This window comes from Melospiza georgiana, chromosome 4 (genome assembly GCF_028018845.1).
Source record: "Melospiza georgiana isolate bMelGeo1 chromosome 4, bMelGeo1.pri, whole genome shotgun sequence".
Classification (NCBI taxonomy): domain Eukaryota; kingdom Metazoa; phylum Chordata; class Aves; order Passeriformes; family Passerellidae; genus Melospiza; species Melospiza georgiana.
In genome coordinates this window covers 6,688,533-6,715,474 of record NC_080433.1, presented here as the reverse complement: position 1 = coordinate 6,715,474, position 26,942 = coordinate 6,688,533, and the positions used below count along the sequence as shown (strand labels likewise).

General features: G+C 40.7%; 2 protein-coding genes across 7 annotated transcripts in view; one reads left to right on the top strand and one right to left on the bottom strand.

The window, feature by feature from the left end:
- CDC123 (cell division cycle 123) overlaps positions 1 to 12,904 on the bottom strand; it is a 31,249-nt gene extending 18,345 nt beyond the window's left edge. Inside the window, exons 1-6 of the mRNA XM_058022177.1 lie at positions 12,724 to 12,904; positions 10,913 to 10,984; positions 9,018 to 9,072; positions 8,090 to 8,122; positions 5,580 to 5,675; positions 3,838 to 3,944 (exon numbers count right to left, since the gene is read on the bottom strand). Coding sequence (XP_057878160.1) covers positions 3,838 to 3,944; positions 5,580 to 5,675; positions 8,090 to 8,122; positions 9,018 to 9,072; positions 10,913 to 10,984; positions 12,724 to 12,797 — 437 coding nt within the window. The 5' untranslated portion in view covers positions 12,798 to 12,904. The remainder of the gene's footprint in view (positions 1 to 3,837; positions 3,945 to 5,579; positions 5,676 to 8,089; positions 8,123 to 9,017; positions 9,073 to 10,912; positions 10,985 to 12,723) is intronic.
- On the top strand, positions 12,595 to 25,044 carry NUDT5 (nudix hydrolase 5). 6 transcript variants are annotated; one of them, XR_009114355.1, is made up of 9 exons: positions 12,924 to 13,024; positions 17,869 to 17,958; positions 19,954 to 20,021; positions 20,800 to 20,852; positions 21,493 to 21,600; positions 22,158 to 22,253; positions 23,153 to 23,263; positions 24,385 to 24,438; positions 24,706 to 25,044. XR_009114355.1 is itself a non-coding variant. In XM_058022179.1 (9 exons), exons 3-9 carry the CDS (start codon positions 17,896 to 17,898, stop codon positions 23,668 to 23,670), a joined length of 507 nt encoding a protein of 168 aa, XP_057878162.1. In that variant the 5' UTR covers positions 12,924 to 13,024; positions 14,530 to 14,648; positions 17,869 to 17,895; the 3' UTR covers positions 23,671 to 23,705. The 6 variants fall into 6 exon arrangements, 5 of the variants coding, with proteins under 5 accessions (XP_057878164.1, XP_057878162.1, XP_057878161.1 ...); XM_058022179.1 differs by lacking the exons at positions 24,385 to 24,438; positions 24,706 to 25,044 and adding exons at positions 14,530 to 14,648; positions 23,654 to 23,705 and having other exon boundaries at positions 23,153 to 23,254; XM_058022181.1 differs by lacking the exons at positions 12,924 to 13,024; positions 24,385 to 24,438; positions 24,706 to 25,044 and adding exons at positions 12,595 to 12,613; positions 23,654 to 23,705 and having other exon boundaries at positions 23,153 to 23,254.
- The last annotated feature ends 1,898 nt before the right edge of the window (positions 25,045 to 26,942 follow it).

Sequence of the window (26,942 nt, the reverse complement as noted above, 5' to 3'; positions counted from 1 at the left end):
ATACTTGACCACCAGGACATGCTACAGAAAGTGATTATGTAGGTCAGTTTTCAACACTGAGAAAAGCAAAAGGTTGGCAAGTTTCTCCAGTACCCACCCTGCTAAGAAAGTCATGAACTCACCTGCAAATCACTGAGAGAATTAGGAACTACTATGAACATGATAAGAATTGTAGAATTTATTCTGTACCTGATACTTCCCTGTTATTATCTCATGGTAAATTTTAACATCTTATTTCAAAAAGAACAAGGAGAAGTTTTTAAGAGCCTTTGAACTGTATCTTTATTCCTCTTGCTGGAACTCTGAGGCCTAAAAGAAATTGGAAATTCATACACCACTGAAAAGAGAATCTTGTACCACACTGTAAATTGCTAGGAAAAATGGGAAAGAGTAAAACCTCAAAAAAAAAAAATCGCTATCAAAGGCCTCATTTTCCACATCCTCTCATGTGCAACTGCCTTCCTTGAAACAGTTTATATTAAACCTAAACTATCAGCTCCTGCAAAAAGATACTGGAGTGCTAAGGCACATTCTTCATGGTCCAACACTGCCTCCTATGTTCTGTTAGGAGAACACAGGCTGTTATTCTTCCACATCTCAAAAAACATTGAAATTTCCCTGCAATTTGGAATTCAATATTAAAAGCAATAAGTTTGGCATCAGAAATGTTGTCAGAATGACATCATTAAAAGTACTGCTAATATTTCTACCAGCCTCAAGGTGAGCAATCAATCATATTTTAACAAAACACAGTCCACCTATTCTAACAATAAGGAAGAAAACTGTATTTTACACCAATACATCCACCAGGGCTATACAGAGCTTTCTGCTCAAAAGAGTTTTAATCACTTAACAGAAATCCCAGTTAGAAAAGGAATTTTTTTTTTTATCACATATACTCAACACTAAATTTCTGAAAGCCTACATTAATTCCTGAAAAATTAAGATCACACCACCCACAAGATTTTTTGTGAACTCAGCTAAGTAAATTACAATGCTGACTTTGAAGCAGAAACAACATCAACTGCATTAATGAGTACATTGCTCTGAAGTCTTTGATAATTTGTTTAAAATTAACATGCTGGAAAAGGTAATTTATTAGTCTGAACTCTTCAACCAAGGTGTCAGCATCATGAGAGAATCCCAACATTTAAAACAGTGAAAGCAATCTAATCATGCTCAATATATTTGCACTGAGTCCATATTTTTTAATAGTTTGTATTGGAGCATTACATGATTGAAATTTTCTCAGAACTTGAGACAGTTTAGAATTCTAAGGGCATTCCCTGAGCTGAGCAATGTTTAGAGGCAGACAGGAAATGGGAGAGGAAGAAAAAGCACAGAAAGTGATTTGCCTGAAGTCCTGAATCATTGGCTTAAATTTCTAGGTCAAAACCCAGATCTACAAATTTCCATTGCAGCACATTTACCGTATTATGACCCATGAAGTGGATATTTAAGTTTATAAAATTGCACAGGAAACAAAACAACAACACCAAAAAAAGAGTATTCAGGATTTCAGCTGTTACTTATGTAAGGCAAGAAACCTTTAGACCATACTGAGCATTACTGACAAAGTAGAAATATAGTGCATTTCTCCTCTCTCCAAGTAGTCCTTCCAAGGGATTTGGATGCATTATGTATGTAATTTTCATTTGTTCAGCACTTCAGGTTCTTATGCCAGCTACATTTTTAATTTCTGCTTGCTAAGGCCTAGAGAACTGGCAGCTAATCAATAGGATAATTAAGGACGACCACTGTTCTGATTTAGCAATAATCATTGCACTGTTTGGGGACATTCTGTACAAATAACTTTGTCATTTAGAAATACAAGCAGAGACTGGACAATAATATATGCTTTAATCAAGCATGACATAGTCACAAATTACAAGATATACACAGAGACCAAGGTGATTTCCCACAATCATGCCATAAGCTTTATTTTTTTTACCACCTTAGCTGTGCTATATGGTGTTCTTATCACATTGGAAAAGGAGCCTAAAGGACTGGAGCAGAGGAGTTTGAGGTGCTGCCTTTCTCCCACAGCAGGAGCAGGAGGAGGGAATGTGCCTGCTATGCCACCACTGTTCTTGTGTGAACTTCAGGTGAAATCACTGATGCTCCAAGGCATCAGCCATGCTGAGAAACCTCACACCACAGCCCCAGAATGTCCTCACTGCCCCTCCCAGCAAGCCAGTGCTGACTGCAGGGGGGAAGAGCTGAGGCACTGATTGGAACTGACACAAGATTAATCCAGACAGAAAATGCAGATTCCAGTATCAGAGAAGGAGGTTGAACCAATGCATTCTACCACACAAAGAGCTGCCACATCTAAATCAAGTGGCACCTGCTGAACACTTGCTTGTCTCTGAGACTCACTAGAAAACAATCAAACAGGAATTCTGCAAAGAGCTCTGGGTACTTTTTGCTGGACCTCTTTATGCATGAAGACAGTAAATACAAACTCTATACAGTTTAACATTCACAAAGGGATGATGCAAAGGTCTTTTCAAACCTGCAAGAATCACTCCTGAAAGCCATTGCAACAAAAATCTTACTATTCAACTCTGTGAGCAAGCCATCCTCCAGACACCCCACCTTTCATGAGGGGAAGCCATGAAAAGCAGCTCCTTGGGCAGGCACCAAAGGCTTCTGAGAATTCACTCACCTCTGACATGTAAACTACAGATTTCTCATCTCCCCCATTCCTCTCATTCTCTAGGACCCTATAATCAAGAATTCTTCACAATTGTTTCCCAAGCCCAACATACTTTTCAAACTGTTTTATCACTCAAATATCTTCTCCCCTCCTCCTCAGTCTCTTCCCCAGCACCTCCTCTCATTGCAGGTTAGGTATGATGTAAAACCCAACATGAGAATTGGACTTACAGCCTTCCTGTCAAAAACTCTTTTTTTTTCCATGTACCAAGAAGTGGGGGAAGAGAGTCTCATTAGAGTTGGAGGATTAAAAAAGAAGGCAGTTGCACAGCATTAATGTTAAAAGGCTTTACTTATACATTCTAAAAATAAAATTTTTGTCAAGACATAAGCCACTTGACATGAAACTTACACCTGTTAACCCCTTATAAGGCACCTAGAACAATGGCTCTGCATTTGACTGAGTCTCCAGAAAGATCCTGTACAGTAAATAAGCACTGAATAATTACTGGAAAAGAATCTCTCAGCCATGGATTGCCACTTATCTTTGAAAATCTATGTGTCTAGGAAATACAAAAAGTAACCATAGTAACAGAAATATCAACTCCAGTAATCTCATTTTCTTTGAGAAAAATGCTGTATTTTAGAAATGAGTGACATAAATCAAGGAGATGCAGGTACTACAGGAGGAAACCATTCCTATACAATTAAATACTCCCTTCAAGTGAGCAGATAAAAATCAACCCCAAGCACATCATAATTTTAATTTCATCTGTAATTGCTATCCTTAGTCACCTGCAATGAATTTGTTTCTAGAGCTACAAGAACTTGGGTTCAGAACAAGCTCTAGAAACAGGTGAAATATATTAGCAGAAGTCTCAAGCATCTTCCAGGCAGTCACACAAACCTCAACAGCTTTAAAATAAGAGGACATGGTAAAGTCACACTGTAAGTGGCACCAATAAGGAGGATAACAACAAGTAAACACCAAGAGGGGTGGGAAGGCAAAAAATCTCAAGAATACAACATGACTTGCTCTGGAAAGGTGGTAAAAAAATATAATCTTAGCCCATACTGTCAAAGCACACTGGTTGGCTGTGCTACTTTCACGTGTTTCTGGTTTGCTTTTGGCTGTTCCTGGCTGTGTGTAACCAATTTGTCTGCTGGAAATGAACTTACGGCTGGGTGAGGTCACGGGTGATGAAATCTGAACTCTTGAAGAGGAGGAAGATGTCACTGAGAGCTTTACATTTCAGAGAGCTGTTCATTGCTATCCAGTAGGCATCCTAAAGAAACAGAGATTGCCTGAAACACACCTTTATTAGCAGGAGAGACTGCAAACTTCAAGTCTATCTAAACATTATGCAATGTTTGAAATACATGCAGAAAAGTATTTCTTTTTATTTTGAGGAAAACTTCATTAGTGGTTAAAAGAGACAAGATAATTATTGCTTTTCTCATGAATACTCTGATGAAAGCAGTGCAAATTCATTTGCAAAATTAGGTTTTTGCCTTACTGCTTCCAGGAACTTTCTTGGAATGCTTGATTGAACATAATGTCTCTTGAGAACACAAAACAACAATATTTGGGTGCACTCATTCTTACAGTATAGTTAGGAGTACTTAAAATTAACTAGAGGGAAGTTTATTGTCTTTTTTTTTTTTTTTTTTTGAAACTGTGGTGTTTTAATCTTTATACCAGGTAAATTTTTCAACTAGTATCCTGAACTAGAGCCTGCCCATCACAAAACCATCTGTGACCATAACATAGGTTTTAGATAGGAAAGTGCTGCCATGGATCAGCCTCCCTAAAAATGCACCATCACCACCCAGTGATGGACAAGATACGAGTACCTAAAATTAACCAGAGGAGAGTTTATTGCCTTTTTTTTTTGAAATTGTGGTGCTTTTATTCTTTCTGCCAGGTAAAGGTTTCAACTAGTATCCTGAACAAGAGCCTGTCCATCACACAACCATCTGTGACCAGGACATAGGTTTTAGATAGTAAAGTCAGTGCTTTTCATGCATCAGCTTCCCTAAAAATCACCATCTAATGATAGAGAAGATATGAGTACCTAAAATTAACTAGGGGAAAGTTTATTGCCTTTTTTTGTCATATATAGTGATAGACGAGATAGGAGTACCTAAAATTAACTAAAGGAGAGTTTATTACATTTTTTTTGAAACTGTGCTGCTTTTCATCCTGATACCAGGTAAAGGTTTCAACTACTATCCTGAACTAGTTTTAGACAGGAAAGTCAGTGCTGCCATGGATCAGCCTCCCTAAAAATGCACCATCACCACCTAGTGATAGACAAGATATGAGTAGCTAAAATTAACTAGAGGAAAGTTTATTGCCTCTTTTTTTTTTTTTTTTGAAACTGTGGTGCTTTTCATCTTTACACCAGGTAAAGTTTTCAACTGTATCCTGACCAAGAAGAGCCTGCCCATCACACAACATCTGTGACCAGGATTTGGGTTTTAGATAGTAAAGTCAGTGCTTTTCATGCATCAGCCTCCCTAAAAATCACCATCTAATGATAGAGAAGATATGAGTACCTAAAACTAACTAGAGGAAAGTTTATTGCCTTTTTTTTGAAACTGTGGTGCTTTTCATCTTTATACCAGGTAAAGGTCTCAACTACTATCCTGAACTAGTTTTAGATAGGAAAGTCAGTGCTGCCATGCATCAGCCTCCCTAAAAATGCACCATCACCACCCAGTGACAGACAAGGTATCAGTGAAGTGGTGGATTCCACTTAAGAGTAGAGAATTCACCACCTCACTGATATCTTGTGTATCACTTCTTCCTTCATCAGAACCACTAGTCTCTTCTTCTTTCCAAAGCATTGAGAGAAAACAAAGACAAAACATTTTGTATTACAACATCTGCCATAAGTTTTGGGAGCCAGCATTCTTACCCTTGGAGCACTCCAGTTGAGTTTAGGAAAAACACTGCCACCCAAGGAACTTATTGCTTCCTGAACTTTAGCTGTGAACTCAGGAAATTCTGGTGCCTGAACAAAGAACAACAGCAAAAAAAAAAAATAAATTCAATACATTTAATAGAAGTGTAGCCATCTTCTAAATACTATTAGAAATACATATTGCATTAGAATTAAGTCCAAAATCAGTATGAACCTCAGAAACATACTGCACAATAAACTTATTTAAATAAATCACTTTATCAAATCTGTCATTTTTTCAATCAGAGAAAACTGAAAATGCTCCCAGTTCTCATCTCATTACTAGCAGGTATCATGAACTTCAGGAGAAAACCCAAAACATCATAACAGTCACCATGAAAACTGCAATAGCTGTCAAATAACCAAACTTTAAATCCTTACCTGTTGGTTTATATCCTGTGGTAAATTATTGTATACAAATAAGATCCAGTAATATTTAAACTTCTAAAGAGTGATTTTAGAATTAAACATATCTTTATCAATTCCTAGGCAATTTGAGTGACAGCTGCTCATTCAGGCTCTAGTTTTATAAATGTTAGTAATACTTTAACTAATCTGCTCTTCAATTAGGTCTTAAAGTAGCTGCTTAACAATATGTTGATTCAAAATAGAGGACAGACTGCAAAGGTTAGAGTAGAAAACCTTGCCTTGTAAAGATTACATTGAAGATCTGAAATTGAGGTAAAAAAAACCCCAACTCTTCAGGCTGCTCCAAACTCTACCCTGAATGTGGTGCTACAGAAAATAAACAGGTTGCTGACCTTTAAAATAATATGAAAGGATTTGAAGCATATGTCAAAGATTTTTCATATAATAGGATTTATAGCAAGAAGTATATAGGAGCATGATTTTTACCTATTTTGAAACTCAATTCAAAAGTAACTCCTAGGCTAAAGCTAATTGATGCCTCTAAAACAACAAAACCCTCACAGCCATACAAGTGAATAAAAAACTCACACATGCTGCCATCTCCTCACTGCAGCTTCCCCAAATGCAAACACTTTAAAAAACCTTCTCACATTTTAGTGCAGCGACCTGGACTGAACTTCAAGCATTCTGAACCTTTCCTTCATGTTACCTTGTCTCCATGGGAAACTACACTCGGAAAACTGAAAAAAAACACTTCTCTAATTTTATTTTTAGACTTTCAGTTGATTCTGGTAACTGCTCCTGCAAGAAGTAAAACTCTTCATCCCCTGCATTCTGATCCAAGCTTCTCTTGTTTTGACAGGAATCAGGAGTCCTGCTATATATGTAATACCAGCACATGCTGAGCCTCCTTGGGAAAATGTTACCAATGTGTTATTTGATTAATACAAGAGGATAAATACACACACAAGAGGAAAGTTCTACAACTGCATAAACAAGCTGGACTCCATCATTTCCTGAATTCTGAATGCCTGGCTTTGTAACCATTAATATTAATGCAAGTTATTCTAAAACAGAATTTTGTGCCCCTGCACTGGTCTCATGAGGAAGCTGCAGACTTACCTAGATATACAAGAGTGATTTGCCCTGTGCTCTTCTGACAGGTAAATACCTCTTAATTATGAATTTCCTTATTGTGTTCTACATTATAACAGAACCTGATTAAAAACTCTGGTTTTACTTATTTAGCATCATCACCATGAGCTTTGCAAACCATGTTGGATCCTAAACCCTTTGTTTTAAATAATTGACAATTAAGGGAAACTAGGTTATCAAAGGTTAAACATTTGAACTGAAGCTTAATCAGAGCGCACAAATTTGAAATGCAATAAACTCTAGGCTATAAATTCTGTGCTAGCAGAAGCACCACTCAAAGCAGGGCTGTGATTATGCAGCACCTAATCCAACATGAACAATTCCACACCCTGATGAACATTAGGGAGCTAAAGTCACAGCATCGATGGCAGACAAGTGCCTTGAGTACTTTAACTCTGACAGTGACAGGGCAACAGCAAATTTCAAAAAAAAAAAAAAGATGTAAGAAAAACATCAAGAAAGCCTGGTTTGTATCCATTATGATCCTGACCCCATGTGCAAGGAAACCACAAAGACAGGAAAAGAAAAAATAACATGATAGAGAGAGATGTACTAAGAAGAAATAATGGCACATCAAGAGAAAAGTTGTGAATATTAAGCTGCAGGGGCTTGGTTCCTTCTGCATCCAGTCTGATTAAATAATTTGGAGACACTCAAAGTGGTGAAAATGAAAGAGCTATATTTAGAGCTGTACTGCAGCTCATTTCCTAGGGTCTAACAAGTGTATGATTGTCAGGGATGAAGAAAAGTGTTTTATTTTAGTTAAATAAAATTAAGCCAGCAAAACCTTTTGGAAGTTACAGACATCTATACTGCCACCCATCTAAAATGGTCTGAAAAATGTTAAATACAGCAAGAGATATCTCTAACCAAGTTTGTATCACGAGGCTGCAGAAAGGAAACTGCTGCCAAACCCCCACTGGGCTTTTACAGGACCTTACCTTAAGTGTTGTAGTGTTCTCATCATCTGACCACTGTTCAAAATAAGAACAAAGCAAAGGTTTGATAAGGTTTGATAAGGCTTGATCAAAATAAGAACAAAACAAAGCTCAGTTTCCTGAGCCATCCTTTATAATTTATGAGAATATCAGAATTCATGCAGCCTCTTACAACATGGAGTTCAAATCATTGCCCCAGACAGCATAACATCACCATCCTGCAATTATTTTGGCTGTAAAGTAAGACAGGAAAACACTGTATATTCAGTGTTTGGGTAAGAGCTGTGTGGAGTTATGTAGCTCCAGTTAAAAGCTATGGAGAGCAGAAGTACTGCTCTAAAGTATTGATAAAAAGAGAGATCTATATGTTTCAAATTTGATTTATTTCAGAAAGATGGACATTTCAGAACTCAGTTTTCCCAATCTACAGCTTGTCTCCAGCTCCAGCACTTCCATCCTTAGACCCATAATCCATTAGCTTCACTTTTATTTATTTTTCATCTCCTTTTTGTACCTTCTGTCACTTGTAATTACAACATTTTTCAGTGTTTTCCCTCTAGAATGGCCTTCTGAGTTATTATGGCCTCAGAAACTTTCACTGTTTGTTGAAGTAACTACTCCAAATGTACTCCTAATTTTTCAGGGCATGAAACAGCATTAAGTTCAATTTTCACATTCCTCAATCATGATTACAAATGCAATTATCAAGAAATGAAAAATAAAAAAAAATCTTGTGTGGAAGAGCATGGAAATATCTTAAACCTTCCCTGACTTCCCAGCATAAGTGATCACATATTTATGTTTTTCATGGCAAATACCACATGATAATTATTTCTGTGAAGGACTCTCCACACCCATAAATTATGCAGAAAAAGTTATACACTCATATTTTTCTCAAGAGGCTCGACATTAATTTGGATTTTATGCTGACCTGTATCTCCTCTGCATCATCACTCCCCTCCTGAGCATGACTTGGTGGATCTTCTCTGAAACAAAAAATTAACAGGAAAAAAAATTAAGCACTGGAGTTTGACTTGACCATGTCCATTACATTTCCACAGCATTTCCAGCTCTGGATGTTAAAATGTTTTCATAAGAAAATTAAACCTCAGAACCCTGGCAGAGAAAAATGAGAGATGCCAGTACTGAAAACTAAAGACCAAATAGCTGGCATTAGGCCTAGGTCCCACTCTGAACATTTTGTTTCTTTCAAACTAGCAGATCACTTTTTGCTCTAAAACACCATAATTGAAGCTTTTCAGCACCCTGTCAATGATTTTTTGACACCCTGTTAATGATTCTTTTCCAACTTCACTGTACTCTGACACAAACACAAATTAATTTTTTTTAATAAGTTCAATTAAAATTTTTGCTTCCATACTCCCTTTCCAAGTAAAAATTCATAAACCTTGAGTTTCAAATGTCAACTTGTGAATTTCTAGCTCTGAGAAGAAATTGTCCAGACACTCAGCACACAGACCAAAGATGATCCCATGGAAAGTGGAGAGTGCAGCAAACAGGGCAAGGTCAAATGTACATCCCTGGCAAAAGTCAATTCTCAGACAAGCTGAGTCTCTGCAGATCCACAAGGACTAAACCATCAACCCAGTTTTTGAGATCTAGAGGACAGATAGGGGTGCACTGAAGGTTAGAGGCAATCTTGGCCTTGACTGCAACAAGATCACATTCACTTATAGCTAAGGAAATTCAACTCAGAGAAAAAAATGGTTTCTAAAATGAAATTTAACTGCAAACATCTTAAAAATGTAATTTAAGTCAATCATACAGCTGTCCATTACTCCATTGAAGACAGCAAAATTGTAGAACACTGCTAAGCCAAACCTTCAATTTCAGCTTTTCTGAAGGCTTATTAAAATCTACAGCTGCTGCTAAATAAATTCCACAATTCTGCAGAAGCAGGTGACAATGCTACTTCTGATCCAGAATAGCTTAAAAAACAATTCTAATTTTCTGGATATCCTTTAATAAGAAAAATAATTTAGAAATTAAAAATTAAACCCCTTAATGTTTACAAGGCATTTAAACAGCTTCCATTTTTATATAAATTGATAGCTGATAAATCAAACCAAGCTCCCTTTCACACACAGCCTCACTGGCTGCTCTGCAAGGGGCAAACTCCCAGTTAGGGAATCCTGGAGTGAGGACTGATTTCTGAGTTTGATCATTGACAAGATGCAGGCAGCAACCATTCCACAAGGGAAGCACACACTGAGATCCCACACAGAAACAAAGAGCAAGGCCTGTGTCCTTACCAACTGCTCCTGCATCCTCCCCACTCACTGTTCTGCATCCAAAATCCTGGCATGGGTGCTCACACAGGACATTCAGCTTTGTCATAAGCATGAATTACCAACATGCAAATAATTATATGAAATGTTACTAATTACTGAGTCTGTCTAGAGCTTATTTTATTGAGAATTAAGCTCAGGAAATGTCACTTCACCCCTGGACTGGCATGGGACAGGTCAAGCCTATGAATTGGACCCAACCAGACCCAAAGAAGCAAACACAAACTATCAGCTAAGCATCCCAAAGAATGGTGGAGAAAAAAAATCAAAGGACTTTGTCCACTTGGTCTAGAAGGAACTGTAGTTCATGGATTTTAGGATCTGCTTCAGGCACCAGCAAATCCAGCTGTACTAACAACAGTCAGCCCATTCACATGCTCACAGTGTGAGGTTTACTGCAGTCACACTGCTCAAACTGAAAAACTCATTATACTCAATACAATATGAATACACAAAATAGTGCTGTGAATAAAAAATGGCATTAATACTTGGAAGCTGGGGAGAAAACACACTTTACCTTCCAGAAACCACCAGTGTTCCATCATCCAGCAAATACTCTTTCACATTCTCTGGCAGGGGAAGAATAACACTGGAAGAAATGTGAAAATCTCTTTAGTACTTTATTATTACTTGTTATACTAAAATCCTAGTGGAATAAAATAATTTGGTTTTTTTCATAGCACATACCCCAACAACCCATCTTATCCCTCACCCAAAAAAGCAATGCCCATTTTCCCTCCATGGAAGCACAGGACAAAAATTTTAGATGAAATACACAAAAACGCCCCACTCCTTCAAAGCTCTAAGAAATTCCAAGTAAAATTGTGTGCAGCTTGTGAGGAGACAACATGTTGCTCAAACTAAAGGTTTTCCTTCTGAAATCCAAATCAAAATTTGCCTGTGCCATCCTAACATTCCAAAAACACAGAACTATCACTAAACTTACCAAAAATAAACACTAAGAAAGATAAAAGATCAAATGCTTGATTACTAAAAGCATGATGTCAGCACTTTTTGATCCAGCAGGGCAGCTGTCTCAACTTTCTTCCCTGAGCTACTGGTAGTTCTTGTAACCATCTCAGGACCTCCAGCAGCACCTTAGAAACTGCAGAACTTCCTATGGCTTCCAGAAATACACAGGAACACCAAACTGGCCACTTGGGTTGGATCTATTCAGTCACAGTTTAAGTAGGAACAGCAATGTGGATAATAAGAACAGAGTGGATATCTGCTGATGCTCAGCATGGAGCCCCACCAGGAGAGCAGAGAGCACAGGGGTGCCTGGCCTGCCCCAGGGCTTCCCAAAACATCCCTTGGGATGTGGGGACAAGACCCCAGCTCCCTGGGCTGCAGCTGATGGCTCAATCAATCCTTCACGACCTCCAGGCCAGCTCTGCCCCACACAGGCCCTTCTATGTCACCCAACCCCACAGAATCCAGAATGGGTCAGGCTGGAAGGGAGCACAGGGCTCAGCTGCTCCAGCCTCCCTGCTCAGGCAGGGCCATCCCAGGGCACAGGGATGTGCCCAGACCCTTCTGGAATATCTCCAGTGAGGGAGACTCCACAGCCTCTCTGGGCAACCTGCTCCAGTGCTCGGTCACTGCCCAGGACAGAAATTCCTCATGTTCAGGTGGAACTGCTGGGCATCAATTTCTTCCCTTTGCCCTCTATTGCTGGGCACCACCAAGCAGAGCCTGCTCCATCCTTTGGCACCCCCTCTTTGGATATTTATATCCATTAATGAAGTCCCCTCTCAGTCATCTCTTTTTCCTTTCAGTACTTTAAGGGAACTTGCAGGAAAGATGGAGCAAGATTATTTACAAGAGCTTGGAGTGACAGCACGTGGGGAAATGGGTTCAAAGTGAGAGAGTCAGTTTAGATACATATTAGTGTTATAAATTCTTTCTTGTGAGGGTGCTGAGGCCCTGGCACAGGCTGCCCAGAGGAGCTCTGGCTGCCCCATCCCCGGAGGTTGGAAGGAGCTTGGAGCACCCTGGTCTAGAGGAGGGTGTCCCTACCCATGGCAGGGCATTGAAACCAGAAGATCTTTAAGGTCCCTCCTAACCCAAACCACTCTGGGCTCCCCGAGGCTGAACAGGCCCAGCACCCTCAGCTTTTCCAGTCCCTTAACACGCTCGGAGCCCTGCACTGGACCCGCTCCAGGATCTCCATGTCCCTCCTGCTCTGAGGAGCGCAGAAGCGAACACAGCACGCCAGGTGAGCTCAGCAGGGCTGAAGGGAGGAGCAGGACACCCTCCCGCGCCCCACACGCTCCCTTAATACCCGCACCGCCTCCCGCAGCCCCCGCCGCCCCTCCCCGCCCGCACCTGCGGATGGTGACTGCCTTGAAGAGCGGGTACCACACGGAGAACTGGCAGTGCGCCACCTGCTCCTTCTTCATCCTCCTCTTCCTCCTCCTCAGCGCGGCCGCTCCCGGAAGCTCCCGCTCCGCCCGGAACCTCCCGCGCAGCTCCGGGCGCCGCCCGGCGCCATCGCCGGCGCACAGGGCCCGGCCCCGCCCCGCCGCCTCAGCGCTGCCCGGAGCCGGCGGCGCCCGGAGCGTCCCGCGGTGCTGCCCTCGCTCTGCCCTGCCCGAGCCCAGGAATGGCTGAGTAACGCCCGATCCTTGTAGGTTCTGCTGTCCTCCCTGTGCCCGCGTGTGCCCTGCATGGAGCTGTTTCATAGATGGGAAGGGATCTTAAAGATCATCCAGTTCCAGTCACCCCCTGCCGCGGGCGGCGACGCCTCCCATGTGAGACTGGGTTGCTCAAGGCTTTTTCCGACCTGGCATCCACAGCTCCCTGGGCAATCTGTTCTGCTGTCTCACCACCCTCACTGTAAAGGATTTCTGCCTAATATCTCACCTAAATTTCCCCTCTTTCAAGGGGTACCCATTACCCCTTGTTCTCTCACTGCAGTTGTGATGAATAGGCCCTGTCCAGCTTCCCTGTAGCTCCTTCAGGTGCGGGAAAGTGCTCTGAAGTCTCCACATAACTTTCTCCAATTTTCTCAGCCTGTCTTTGTAGGGGAGGTGTTCCAGTCCTTTTATCAACTTTATGGCCTCCTCTGGGCTTGCTCTGACAGCTCCATGTCCTTTAGTAGTGTTTGGGACACAGAACTGTGCACAGAGCCCCCAGGGCTCTCACAAGGGCAGGGGACAGGGGCAGAGCCTTTGGGTGCAGCCCTGGGCTGTGAGCTCACACTGTCAGCTCGTGTTTTTTATCAACCACTATTTCATTTTGCTGAGTCCCAAGTCAGGCATTACCAGAGTAGTATGGGGGATATTTAAGCCCCGTGGTTCAGCTGTTGTGTCCCCTGCATGGCGTTGTTTCCATGCCATGTTTCCTCCTGTGCTGTCCCATCTGCAGTCTGGGGATGTCTCCACTGTAGCCATGATATTTTCTGAAAAATCCTTTCCTTAGGATTTTTCCTCCTGAGAAGCTGTGAGGCCTCAGGAACAAAATGTAAACAATGATTATCTGCTGCTGTGGAATGCAACAGGTGCATCTGGGATTGGTCTCATGTGGTTGTTTCTAATTAATGGCCAATCACAGTCAGCTGGCTCGGACTCTCTGAGCCACAAGCCTTTGTTATCATTCTTTCTTTTTCTATTCTTAGCTGGCCTTCTGATGAAATCCTTTCTTCTATTCTTTTAGTACAGTTATAATATATATCATAAACTAATAAATCAAGCCTTCTGAAACATGGAGTCAGATCCTCATCTCTTCCCTCATCCTCAGACCCCTGTGAGCACTGCCAGGCTCCCCAGTTATGTGACACCTCAGCTGTTGGGGAGGCTGATAACACCATGGGGCTGCCTCTCACCCTCTTCTGCTTCTGGGAGATAATCCTTGTTTGCTTTGCAGTTACTTGCCCATGTTTAATTTGGCACTCAGTGGGTCATCCATGCTTCTAGATACCGTGATAAAAACGAAACATTCTCCCCCTGCTTTTCTCCCTCCCTTCAACTTAATTGATTTTGTTTCTAGAATCATAGCACTAAAGTGCAAGTAACAAGTTTGAAGTGCTTTAGGAGTTTTTAATGATGTTTATCTTCAGCTTAGATATCTCAGAGTGCTGTTGGTTAAATCATGCATAAAATGTTGCCAGTGTCTTTTGCACATTCTTTATAGGAAAATCTATATTTTGTTTGACCTTGAATTTGCCATGGAACCCCCATTGCTGAGCTTCCATTAAATCTGGTTGCTGTCTGCTGGAATGTTTGTTTGGATCAGAGAATGTCTTCTGAAAAGTGAGTTAGGAAAGCTAATCCATCTATCTAATTATAAATATTGAAGTTTAATTCTGGTATCTTGACTTCTCTCTCCAACTGATTCACAGACCTTGGCTGGCTTAAGATTTTAACTGCTGGGAAGGATAATTTGGAAACTGTAGAATGGCTGGATGCTGCCTTGAAAGGAAGCCACTCAACAAAGAAATAAGTAATGGGAACAAAGTTACATGCTTTGTAAAGGCATGGCTTTTTCAGGACAGAATTGACTCCAGTTGTAAATAAATGGAAGAAGTAGCATGATTTGCCAGCAGTACACTCTAACATTGGGCACAAAAACTACCAGACAAAGTAGGAAACATTTCTTTTTCCCCATAATTGATAGTTTGAGTGCTGTTGATTCATGTTAAGGCAGCTGATAAATGTGGGCAGTTTGACATATTCTCAAGATTGCATTTATAACAATTAAAAATGTCTATTCTTAGAGCTCATGTAATCCCAAGTCAGGTTCAAGGCTGCTGTATCAGCTGCATTGAATTTTTAACTCAGATGAACTCATATTGATATGCAGAGTGAATTTTATGAGGTAGAAGAACTGCAAGACAAGGCATGTTCTGAAAGCTAAATAGGCCTTTAGAAACCTCACATTTTAGTGTTAAATTTCATTTTCACTTGCAGCTAATTTTGTTTATGAACAGGAGATGTTGCCATCCTTGCCAGCATGACTAATGTGAGATGCCAGAATTGCAGCCTTCATTTAACCAAACAGTATTTCAGCTTTCTAACAGCAGAAATTCTCACTTCTCTACTGCCAACTGAATCTGGGCAAAAATACTGTTTTATGAAAGTTGTAAAAATGTCACTATGCATAGAGTTACTGCACCCACTTGTGGAGGACACCCAAATTACAGAAGCTGGGCTAGATCAGCATTTCCCTCTCTTTGAGGTGTTCACCCAATTTAGGTTTTAGTGATAATTCAAACCACTGAAACTGAATTTTTGTTGTTGTTATAAGTAGCAAGGCACTGCTGAATGTCTCAGGAGAGAAGGAGCTGTTTTGAAAACAGATTCTGCCATGAGATGAGGCTCTAGTATTTATTTTTTTTTTTCATGATACAGCTGTGGTAATCCACATTTGAGAAAGATACACTGATATTTGTGCAGAAGGATTGGGGTGATCAATGGAACAGGATTTTCTGTGAGGGGAGAGTAAAGAGGAAGTAAAAGAGGAAGACTTTCCTGTGAGGGGAAAGTAAAAGGGGAAGACTTAGCCCAATACAAAGACAACTTTGACAAGGCTATGGTTCACTCTCTACTCCTTTCATATATTTATACTGACAATGCAAAAGGCTATAATTCTTTCCAAATGTAGGAGGTGAATTTGTTGTAGCTGGGGATGTAAGGTTTTTGTGTTTTTAAAGCTATCACACAGAACCTGCTTTGTCTGTTTCTCCTGGGCTGTGTTTGGTGGAAAGCTTGATCTTGTGTTTGAGAGTCACAGCATGAGACATGGCCCTTGTCCAGGTAAAACTCCTCAATCCTAAGAGAAGGGAATTACAAACACTGGTACAGCTGGCTGAACTGAAGTGGGATAGAGACTGGAACACAAGCAAATGAGCAATTTGTGTTACAAATAGTGGTAAGACAGATAATAAAACTGTAGGTTTGAAAAGGAGCTTCATTGCCTTAAAAGAATATTATAGATTTATTTTTTAATTTTTTTTAAGGAACAGAATTTGGTTTAACACGTCAGGGTTTCTTTTCAAGACTTATGTTACATAAAACCAGTCTTCACATGTGACTTACATCACCAACTTCACCCAAAACCACTTTATTGATACTTAAGAAAGAGCCTGCCCTGTGTACAGACCAAGGAAATGTACTTTAGTTTTACTCCTGCTGATAAACAGAAAGATTTAGTCCTACCTGTTCCTTTTAGCTACTTACTGCAAGCCCATGGCAAGGCAGTATGTTAAAAAGCTGATTGTTGCCCTTTCATGTTTCACTGGTGTGCAACAGATGTTACCACAAAAGGATAAAATATGAAGTAAAAAATGAAAGTGCTGAAGCTGGCTGTGACAGAGAAGCTTTTCACACACTTTGCTGCTGGTTTTTGCTAGAGACCACACAGAGCTTTATTCAACCATAGTTGAAGTCATGGAAAGATTCTTTCTGACTTTTTGGAAAGGTTTTGACCATCAATGCTATGGATGATTGAGATCTTAAAGATCATCTCATCTCATCTCATCTCATCTCATCTCATCTCATCTCATCTCATCTCATCTCATCTCATCTCATCTCATCTCATCTCTCCTGGTGTTTAAACTGATTTTTTTCTTTTCACTGGCTTTTCCTTATGATTCATGATTATTTCTAGGACTTCAGTATTAAGTTAATATCAGAGATGCTTTCCCTGGTATGTTTCTGTGCTGAAAGTGCCCTGCAGTTCCACAGTGACACAGGCTCAGTCTCTAATACATTTTTTTTCCTGCTGCTTGCTGTGTCTTTAGGCTGGAACAGGATGGGGGAAGTGAATAATTTCACTTTCCTGGGGATGCAGGCTGAGGCACGAGCTGCAGGTGCAGAGCCTTGGTTTGGGCACTTTTAAGATGCAAATGCTCTTATTGGGTCCATAATTTCCAATAAGAGACTGACATGCCATGGTCACACCCTCACACCAGCCCCATGTGCTGCCCCATGTTTTTTGACCTTGTTTTTAGTGGAAGGATTGAGTCATTGACGTGTTTATTTGTGGTGTAAGCTGGGGGTAGGTTCTAGTTGTTATTTTTAATAGCAGACAGCTTTTATCACTGAGATTCTCTTGGTATAAGGGATTTTTGCACTTTCAGAGTGGAGTGCACAGTCCTGTTGTCCAGACACTGTTGACAGAGCATTTCACCCAGATCAGAAGGAAACTTTTTGAAATGCATTATTGTCTGTATGTGTGTCTGACATTTAAAGACACTTCACTGTCTTCAGCTGCCATAGCTACCTGACAGCTGATAGGACTGTTAAAATTATACAGATCAGGGATTTGACCCAAATTTACATTTCTCCTTTGAGTTATTTGGCTCTGAAATCGCTGGGTGGAGCTGAAAGCATGAATTGAACTTGCCATCACACGTCCCTGACTTTCTCCCACAAGCTACATTTGTTAATTTACGGTGCAGAAATGAACCTTTTAACTTTACACTGAAAGCAAATATTGATTTTGTTTCATATATATCTGGACTTTGCACAGGAGGGGAAAAGCCTGGCATTGCTGAAAATGGCAGCTGAGACATCCACAGAAGTTGCAAAAACAGCCAAACAATCTGTCCTTAAGGAAGAGGTACAGCATGCTTGGGTTGGGCACTTCTTGTTGTTGAATAACAATTATTTGTGAGTTTGTGAGTACAGAGTACAAAATGCTAGAGAGGCTGGATGTTCATAAAAAGACAGAAAATTTCCTGATTGTCAGAGAGTTTAAAGGGTGTGACATTCCTCTTTATTGAAATAATTATATAAGTTATCAATAAGGAGAGAGAAATCTACAGTGTTGCATTATTTTAAGCTGCTTCTATTTTTTTTTTCAGATTTTTCATCTGTTTCTTGTATTGTCTCTTCAGGAGGTTTTTGAGTGTTCAGAAATAATGCTGATACCTCTGAGAGACTTTACAAATTGGTGGGTTATGAAACTCAGCAGCAATTTTCTCTTTCAAACAGTTTTCTGTTCCTTTAAGGTGCTTTAACATTTAGGATTGTACCATGTTTTATGTTTGCTGTAAGGATTTTAATTTGGATAATTGCTGTTTCAAAGACATCAGTAAGGAAGAAGTAAGAATAATAGCAGTCCTAAGAAAGGATTCTGGAGGTACTTCATTCTTATTAGAAGCACTTTCACCCTAAACTGCCTATATTTGTTTCTGTTCCCTTAAAATGAAATCTTAAAAGTTAATCTTTGGTGTTAAGGCAGGTTTGGCAGTGTCCTGCTCTTGCTGTAACACAAATGTGCTTTCTTTTGTTTGTTCTTCATGGAGTGAACACACTTGGAATTTCTTCCAGTTTCACAGCACAAGGAAAGAAGAGATTTGTTTGTATTATGTCTTTTCTCTTAGGCATTTTTTTAATATGAATATTTCACAAGCATAAAGGATTTAATTTTTGTAATCTTTTGGGGTTTTCTATTAAGAGCTGGGTATTTTGCAGGCAGCATTTTCATTTTATCCTCTTTTGGTTTGGTTTTGTATAGTTTTTTTGGGTTTTTTTGGTTTAGTTTGTTGTTTGGGTTTTTTTTTTTAATTTTTCTTTGTTATTCTCTCTTTTAAACAATGTGCTCTTTGATATGACTGGAAATTTAGAGTCAGATCTTACATATTTTAAGCTATTTACTTTTTTCAATCATTTTGTGGGCTTAATACAGAGAAGTATTTACCCTCCTTCTGCCAGTGGCTGTTATATCAGAAGTGGTTCTTAACTTGCAGTAACAGTGTGGCCTGATGTTGGACAATCTTCCATGAAAGTGGGAGCTGAATTAACTTCATTCTTCCTTTCCTTTTTCTGGGAAGGCACATCCAGGCTGGTAGAAGCAGATCTTTTTTGCCCATCAAAGTAATAGACAAAGAAATAAAAATAACTCCTTTTAAAACAAGTTACAGTGAGAGAAGCAAACTGCTAGGCTAATAGGGATTTTTCTAGGGATTTTAGCTAGGGATTTTTCAGTTTTAAATGAATTACATAAAAAATGAGGAAACATCATAGGGAAAATCAACTCAGCCCAGAAGAGAAATTTGGTCATAGTGTTAATGCCAAGCAGTCACTCAGCAGCTCTCAGAACCCTAAAGGGACAGATTTGTGTCACTCTCACAGCTGCAGAATGCAGCAGGTACACAAAGCCACAGTCTGGGATCAGGGCAAGAAAATGTCAGGGCAGCTTGGTTTTCAGTCTTGCCTGCTCAGCTTTTGGGCTGTGCTCTCTGCCAAGGAGCTCCAGTGTGGCTGAAGTCTCTGGGCTGCACAGAGACCCTTCTGCAGCTGATACATTACCCTTGCAAAATCCTACTAGAAATGAGGATTTGCAGTGCATAAAATGCCACTGAATTCATCAAAACTTGGTTATAAAATTCATGTTAAGAAAAGCTACTGTCTTGGGGTTATATTTTTATTCATATTCAAGAATTTAGAGTAATTTTTTTTCTGTATTAGCAACAGGAATGCTGTTGCACATTCCTGCATGTGGTGTGATGCTGAAATTTGTCTTCAAAATAACCTAAAAAAATTGTGGTTTTTCTCCCAATTCTTTGGGATTAATTTTATAATGTATTTAACAAAGAATTCTTTATTTTAGGTAATTGTAGAAAGACAATGGTTGAAGCTTTCAGAAACAACTTACACTGATCCCTTTGGGAAAACCAGGTAATTCCCTCTGTGCTATTCCAGATTCCCAATACAGACTGGGCCCAGGCTAGGGAGCATGAGCATTGCAAACACATCACTCCACACAAGATGAGAGCTTTGTGAGGTTTCTTCAGAGTTCCTGCTCTTCAGAGGGGAGAATCTTAAGAGAATCTTACTCTGGCAGATGTGCAAGCATTGGGATAGAATTTGGCTCCTAAATCCTCTTGGGCACATTGGATTGTGCTGCATTTCCAATTCTTTGGAATGATGCTACACAGAAGCAAATTCCAGCTGTGCAACCCCTCTGTGACAATCAGAGTCCATCCTGTGGCTTTTCTGGTTCTTTATTACAGGCTGCTTTTCCATGCTGGTGGTGCTGGAGCCTCCATATTATTGACAAATTCATGTCCTCCTGTATGGTATCATTTCTGTCCAATTCTTTTCTATCTTTAGTTTTGCTGTGTTTATGTAGGTGTTACAACATGGCTTTAGTTCCCTCCCCTTAATGTGTTAGATTCTCTCTCTAGTGCCTCCCACCTCATCAGCAGTGTCCTCTTAAAATCAGCAAGATTGGATCTTTTGTGTAACTAAAATTAACTATTTTCTCTCTCCCCCTTAGGTAGGCAAAAGAAAATGATACTGTAGACATTTTGTAGTGGCAGTGTATGACATGGCCTGGCTATGGCTGCTGCTTCTTACAGGACCTCACTGGAGGGTGGTGCACCTTGCTTTAAGTGAAAGCAGCACAGGTAGAAGATGATTTATGTGTTCATTTGTTCTTTCTCTGTTTAAACAGAACTTGGGAAACTGTAAAGCGTACTGGCAACAAAAAGGGAGTTACAGCTGATGGTAAGAATTGGTGGCTTTTTCTTTTTGCATTTTTTTTTCCTGTCAAATTCCTTCTGATAAGCTGACAATGCAGATTTGGAGCTGATCTGTTCTGAATGAGTGAGGATGTGGAACAGGTGGCTTGGCAGAGCTGTCTATACCCTGAGCTAATGAAAGGCTATCTGAGGTGCTGAAGAATCAGAACCTTACTGGTGGGAGAGCTTTCCCAAGGTCACTGTGTTCACTTTTAAGTCATGGAGAGCTTCCTAAGACATCAGGGGTGCCCTGACACAGAGCAGCTCTCAAACTGGTGATTGGGTTTGCTGTTAGGGGCCAAGGGGCTCTCTGGGACATGATTTAGAAATGGAGAGTAGAGAGTTCCCTACAGAGGCTTTCAAGCGGTTTTTGCAGGCAGGAGAGCTTTCCCTGAGGCTCAGTCTTGCTTGGTTTGTGTGCCTCTGGCTTGCTGGGGAGCTTTGAAGATCTCTCACCATGCATGATATAAAGAGCTTGAATTCATCATTCAGGGTTCTAGAGCAAGCATCCAAACATTTAATGCTCAGAGTAGCAGTGTGTGGGTTCCTTTCCAGATCTGGCACTAAAATCTGACTTTCTGCTGTGCTCACATTGCATGTCCTGGTGTCTCCCATGGCTGTGGTAGGTGTAGCAGTGATAGCAGTGCTGCAGAGAACCCTGCACTACGACTGCATTGTGCTGGTGAAACAGTTCAGACCCCCAATCAATGGCTACTGCTTGGAATTTCCTGCAGGTAAGTGGCTGAAGCACTGGGATGAGTCACATATGGTTCAGTGTGTTTAGATGAGCTTGGAGTGTCAATCTTTATGTATTTTATAGGTTAGACCTGAGGATCTCCAAGATGTTTTCCAACTTAGTTGATTCTGTGATCTTAATGAAGCTGTGGCTGGAAAACCATGCTGAGCTCCATGTGCTATTCCAAAATAGGAATATTTGATAATGAAAAAACAAAAGAAGCTGTTATGATGTTAATAGATGTTTTAGCTGATTGGAGAAAATTCCCTCCACTTCTCCTTTCTCTAAGAGTCAAAGCATTTGGCTTCTTTCCCTCATGAGAATATTAATGCCATTTTTGGGAAAGGCATCATGATTCTGTAGATAATTGGTTAAGGATGTGGGCGGCAGCATAATGAATCCAGGGACTGGAATCCTTCCTAACACTTATCCCTGTGTAAAGACAGAGTAGTGAGGATGTTTCCCCTCTTCCAGAAAGCTTGATTAGATCTCAGGATGGATATTGCAGTTAAGTGGGAAGCCTTTAATTGTTTTTGTGTGTTATGTATCTCCCAGGCCTGATTGAGGAAAACGAGTCAGCAGAAAGTGCTGCGCTTCGAGAGCTGAAGGAAGAGACTGGCTACAAGGGGGAGGTCATTGAATGTACTCCAGGTCTTTGCTTTTTCTTATTTTTTCCCACTAAAGCTAATTCTGTCTTGATGGCTACTCTAAATGTCTGAAAAGCTCTAAACCAAAGGGAAAGCCTATACAGATTAGCAGGGTAGCATCTCATGGCTGTAAAAGTGAAACTTTGGTCCTTGTTGTCAACTTGCTGAACTTCTGGCTGAAATAAGTTTGATGTCTGTAGAGATGAAATTGCTATTAAGATCCTTCACACAAAACCCAATTATTCAAGCTGTGATTTGGCATTTTAGTGTAAAGGTCTAAACTGGTGGACATCTGTGAACTTAGGAAAAAAAGCTGCATGAAGCAGAGGTCACCCTTGTGTCAGCTGTGGGGAGGTGACAGTACTTGGGTTCTCCAGCTGGAAAGAAGAAGGAGAGTAATTGGAGTTAATTCAGAGTTCCTTTGGAACATGATTGTTCCAATCCTATGCTTCCTACATAAGGTAAAATGAAGGCAAAATGAGGATCATAAATCAAACTTGAGAAGGTAGGTGAGGCACCTTAGGATTTTGAGGAAGTGTCATTGCAGTTGAGCCTTGTCTCTCAGTTATTGGGTACAACTGCATGCTGGGGATTGGGAGAGGTTGGATACAGGTGATGGCAAAATTAAATTCCCACAGACTGAGGAAGTCTGTAAGGGATAGTTCATAGTAAATCTTTACTCTATGGAATAGAAGGTAAATTTGGCTGTGACTTGAGAGTTACAGAAACATTACTTCTAAGAATTTGTGAAGACAAAGTTTTTGCTACTCTTACAGCACAAATGTCTGCCAAATATATATTCTCCTGTTGTATCAGATACATTTCTGTGAAAGCTTTTGTTAAAATGTCAAGATGCCTGACTCCTGCTCTGAGAAATGAACCTGTCCATGTGCTTGTTGGCAGCTTTGTGCTTGGACCCAGGAATGTCAAACAGCACAACACACATTGTGAGTGTCATCATTAATGGAGATGAGGCTGAGAACACGAGACCTAAGCAAAACCTTGGTGAGTTTTGTGTCATTTATTTGAAAATTTTGAGATGATAACAAAACTATGGGTTTAAAACAATTAACTCCACCACTTCATCTCTTCTGTCCTACATGGTTTGGATACTGCACATCCTTCCAATCACATCCTGCAGTCTAGATGAGTGTTTCTCTGCTGAATCCACTAGGGAAGCTCAGATGTGGAGTGTCAGCTGTTGGCACACTCAGAATAAAACATTTCAGTGCCAAATTTCAGTGAGAGCCATAAGCACTTATGAACCTAGAGACTGCTCTCAGTTGTGGCTTCACTCTGGAAGTAATTGCAGTGTCACTCCCAGTCAGTTAGCCATCAAATGCTTTTTAATTATAAACTCTGGTGTATTTCCACCCCTTAACTCCCTACTCTTTTCACTTGCAGATGATGGAGGTACGTAATGTGACTGGGATCTCATTGACAAGAAGGTCATGATTCTTCATATGGCAAGTTTTACTTAGAAAAAGTCAGTTAAAACTGGTTTTTATTTGTGCTTGGGTAATCTCTTGACCCTAATCAAATGTGCCTGAGGTTGACTTTGGCCTAGATGCAAATTCCTGTGGGGCATTATTACGTCAATTATCTTTCCCAGCACTGCACCTATAGCACCAGGATTTCAGGAAATACAAATTGCTGCCCCCCCAACAGCTGCAGGTCAAGCCCTGAAGACAAGTAATTCAGAGAGACAGGGAGGGGTAAGCCAGCATCAATTCATCATTCACAAACCCTTTGAGATGCTTTGGTCTTGAAATGCATCTCCAACCCATTCCTGTGCCAGGAGAAGCCAAACAAGTTTTCTTCAACAGTGCATTTTTCATTCTCAAGGGGAGGTTTCTCTTTTGGAGATTCTTATCCTTCATAGCTACCAGCTACACTTTTTTCCCAACTGTTTTTCCAGCTTTTTTCTGCCAAGCATGTTTTTTAGTGAGCCCAGTCACTGCCTTCCCCCATTTAATTGACCCTTTTTTGATATATGAAAGCTCACAACTTTTGGATGCTGACAAGCATTAAATCAGTCTCTTTCCCCTTCTAAATTGCAAGAAACAGAAGACTGAGTTAAATTTCTTTACTGTTCACTAATTGAAGGATGTGTAAACCTTTTTCTTCTCTCCTAGAATTTGTGGAAGTTGTTACACTTCCAAAGAATGACCTACTGCAAAGGATTGATGGTAAGAGCTTTCTGACACATTAAATGCACTAACATGAGCTTCAAGAATCCCTTCTCAGGGCTCCTCATGTCATCTCTCACCCTAGAATACATTATGTTGTATAATATGTTAAGCAAAAAGCTGTTAGAGACCTGGCCAGGTGTGCGAGTTAGTGACAGCAGGAGGAGTTTGCAGCACCTGGAATGCTACACATCTTCATTTTAGCAAGGATTTACATGTCTGTAAAGGTGAGGCTTTAACAGCATCTCCTATTGGTTTTATTTTCAGAGCTGGTAGCAGAGGAGCAGCTGGCAGTAGATGCCAGGGTTTACACGTACGCGCTGGCTCTGAAGCGCGCAGCAGAAAAACCGCTCCAAGTTCCCTTTATGAAGTTCTAGAACTGGACAATGAGAAATTGAATTAAAAACTGCCCAAGCTGGATGGCTTAGAAGTATAACTCTTCTTGTAATCAAGGTCATTTACTTTACTTGTTGAGCAAAAGAAGTGTTTGTAGTAATGATTCTGGTATTTTTATTTCGAATTATGTAACTGACAAAAAGCATTTCTTCTAACTGCTCTGTCAAGCCTTGACAGAATATCCATAATAAAAATACTGTTTAATTTTCAGAATGGCTTATTCCTCTCTGCACTTCAAGTTCAGTAAGATGCTTAGGTAACCGTGGTTGGTGTATCACCATGGTTCCAAAGGAGGCAGAGGCAGGACAGTGAGCGCAGGTCTCTCTCTCACAGCACTCACTGCTAACATCTGGAGAGGGAAGAGCTCATGGTGGGCAGCAGAGGGGCTGGCACTGATTTCTTCTCTCTGGTGACCAGAGACAGGACCCAAGGGAATGGCCTGAAGTTGTGTTAGGGGTGGTTTAAGTTGGATATCAGGAAAGGGCTCTTCACCCAGAGGGTGGTTGGGCACTGGAACAGCCTCCCCAGGGCACAGCACTGAGCCTGACAGTTCAAGATGTGTTTGGACAATGCTCTCAGGCACAGGGTGAGATCCTTGGGATATGTCCTGCACAAGGCCAGGAGTTGGACTCAGTGAGTCTTGCAGGTCCCTTCAAACTCAAAAGTCATAGAATTGTAGAATATCCAATTAGGAGTTCTCTCTGGCAGGAGTAGGGAGAGCAGCACAGGACACTGTGTGCATGCTCTGGCTGAAGTAAGTGAAATGGCAATTTCAGTAACTTCCTATTGTGATTTAGACATGAAGAGACCATGCAGAAAGAGAAAACAAGTTTGTCTGATCTAAAATAATGATCATGACTCCATCTACCAGTGCAAACCAAACTGTACAGGCCCAGCCAGGGGATCCTGCTGAAGGTCTGAGGTCACTTATGTGCCCTGAGGGGCACAGCCTTGCAGTTTTCCCTCTCCTGAGGACATGTGTGTACCCAGGCTGCACCTTCATCAGTCAGATCACTTCTAGGTACATCTTATCCCAAATAAACCTTCAGTGCATCTGCACACAGTGGCCTGCTGCTAATTATGTAAACAGCCACCACAGCTGAAAGGTCAGGATCTCAGAGTTTAACAAACACACATCAAAATTAGTCCTGCCTCTAAAATAGATGAGTGCGTATAATTAGGGACACTTTCTGAAACAGAAAATTGCTCAAGAGTTTCTTCTGTTCACAACACAAAGTTACTTTCAAATTAAGAGTGAGAGAAGACAGAAGAAATGTGACATCAAAGGGGAAAAGTGATTACAGCAGAGCAGAAAAGCACAATGACTTTAAGGGGAGGAATCTTGGGATTTTTTTTAAATTGTGGCTGCTAAAAATTAATCAGAATTATATTCTAGAAAGAAAAAAATAAAGAGGAAGAAAGATCTGGAAGGCTCCCTATGTCATTGTGGAAACCCAGAGCACTGGGAATATATCTCTGTCTGCTCTGGGGTGCCCTGATCACCAGGGGAGCCCTGACTTTGACCCTCATTCAGGGAGAAAGTTTCCCAGACTTCAAGATAGACTGGAATCCACAAAAGTGTGCAACAGATTATAGAGAGCAGTGTAGGTGTATCACTTGGTGAGAAATTGAGGTTTTGGGATTTTTAGTATGTAGTGGATGGAAGCAAGATGGAGGGCACAGGGTGTCATCCTGGGTTTCTTCTTCATGCTTCTTCTTCCTTCTTCTCCATGGTTTGGGTGGCATTTTGTAATTGGGCAGGAAAGTCCCCATTGTGGGCTCTGTGGGATCAGTTATTGGGTTAAAAGGGAAAATAATCTAGGTGTCAATTCTTAATTGGATAGTTTAGTCTAACAAGACCTTGTAACAAGAGATTGTTGGCCATTTTGTGCCTTCTAATGAAAAGGTGCCCAACTCACAGCAGTGAGACTGTTTTACTGGTAAGAAACAATAAACAGCTCAGTCTGAACATGAAATCCCATCTCATGTGCCTTCAATCCAGACCCAGAGAAACCCACAACTGGGACCCCCACACTTCCCTATCAAGGCATTATAGAAATCCCCAAAGACTGCACATGAATTACATCTGGCACACCCAAGGCACAGGA

Bases quoted from the DNA above. Each gene is read 5' to 3' on its own strand.
- NUDT5 (XM_058022181.1), top strand. From the start codon at position 17,896: ATGGCAGCTGAGACATCCACAGAAGTTGCAAAAACAGCCAAACAATCT. The intron at 17,959-19,953 runs GTACAGCATGCT...TCTTTATTTTAG, and splicing joins AATCTGTCCTTAAGGAAGAG to GTAATTGTAGAAAGACAATG. The intron at 21,601-22,157 runs GTAAGTGGCTGA...TGTATCTCCCAG, and splicing joins CTGCTTGGAATTTCCTGCAG to GCCTGATTGAGGAAAACGAG.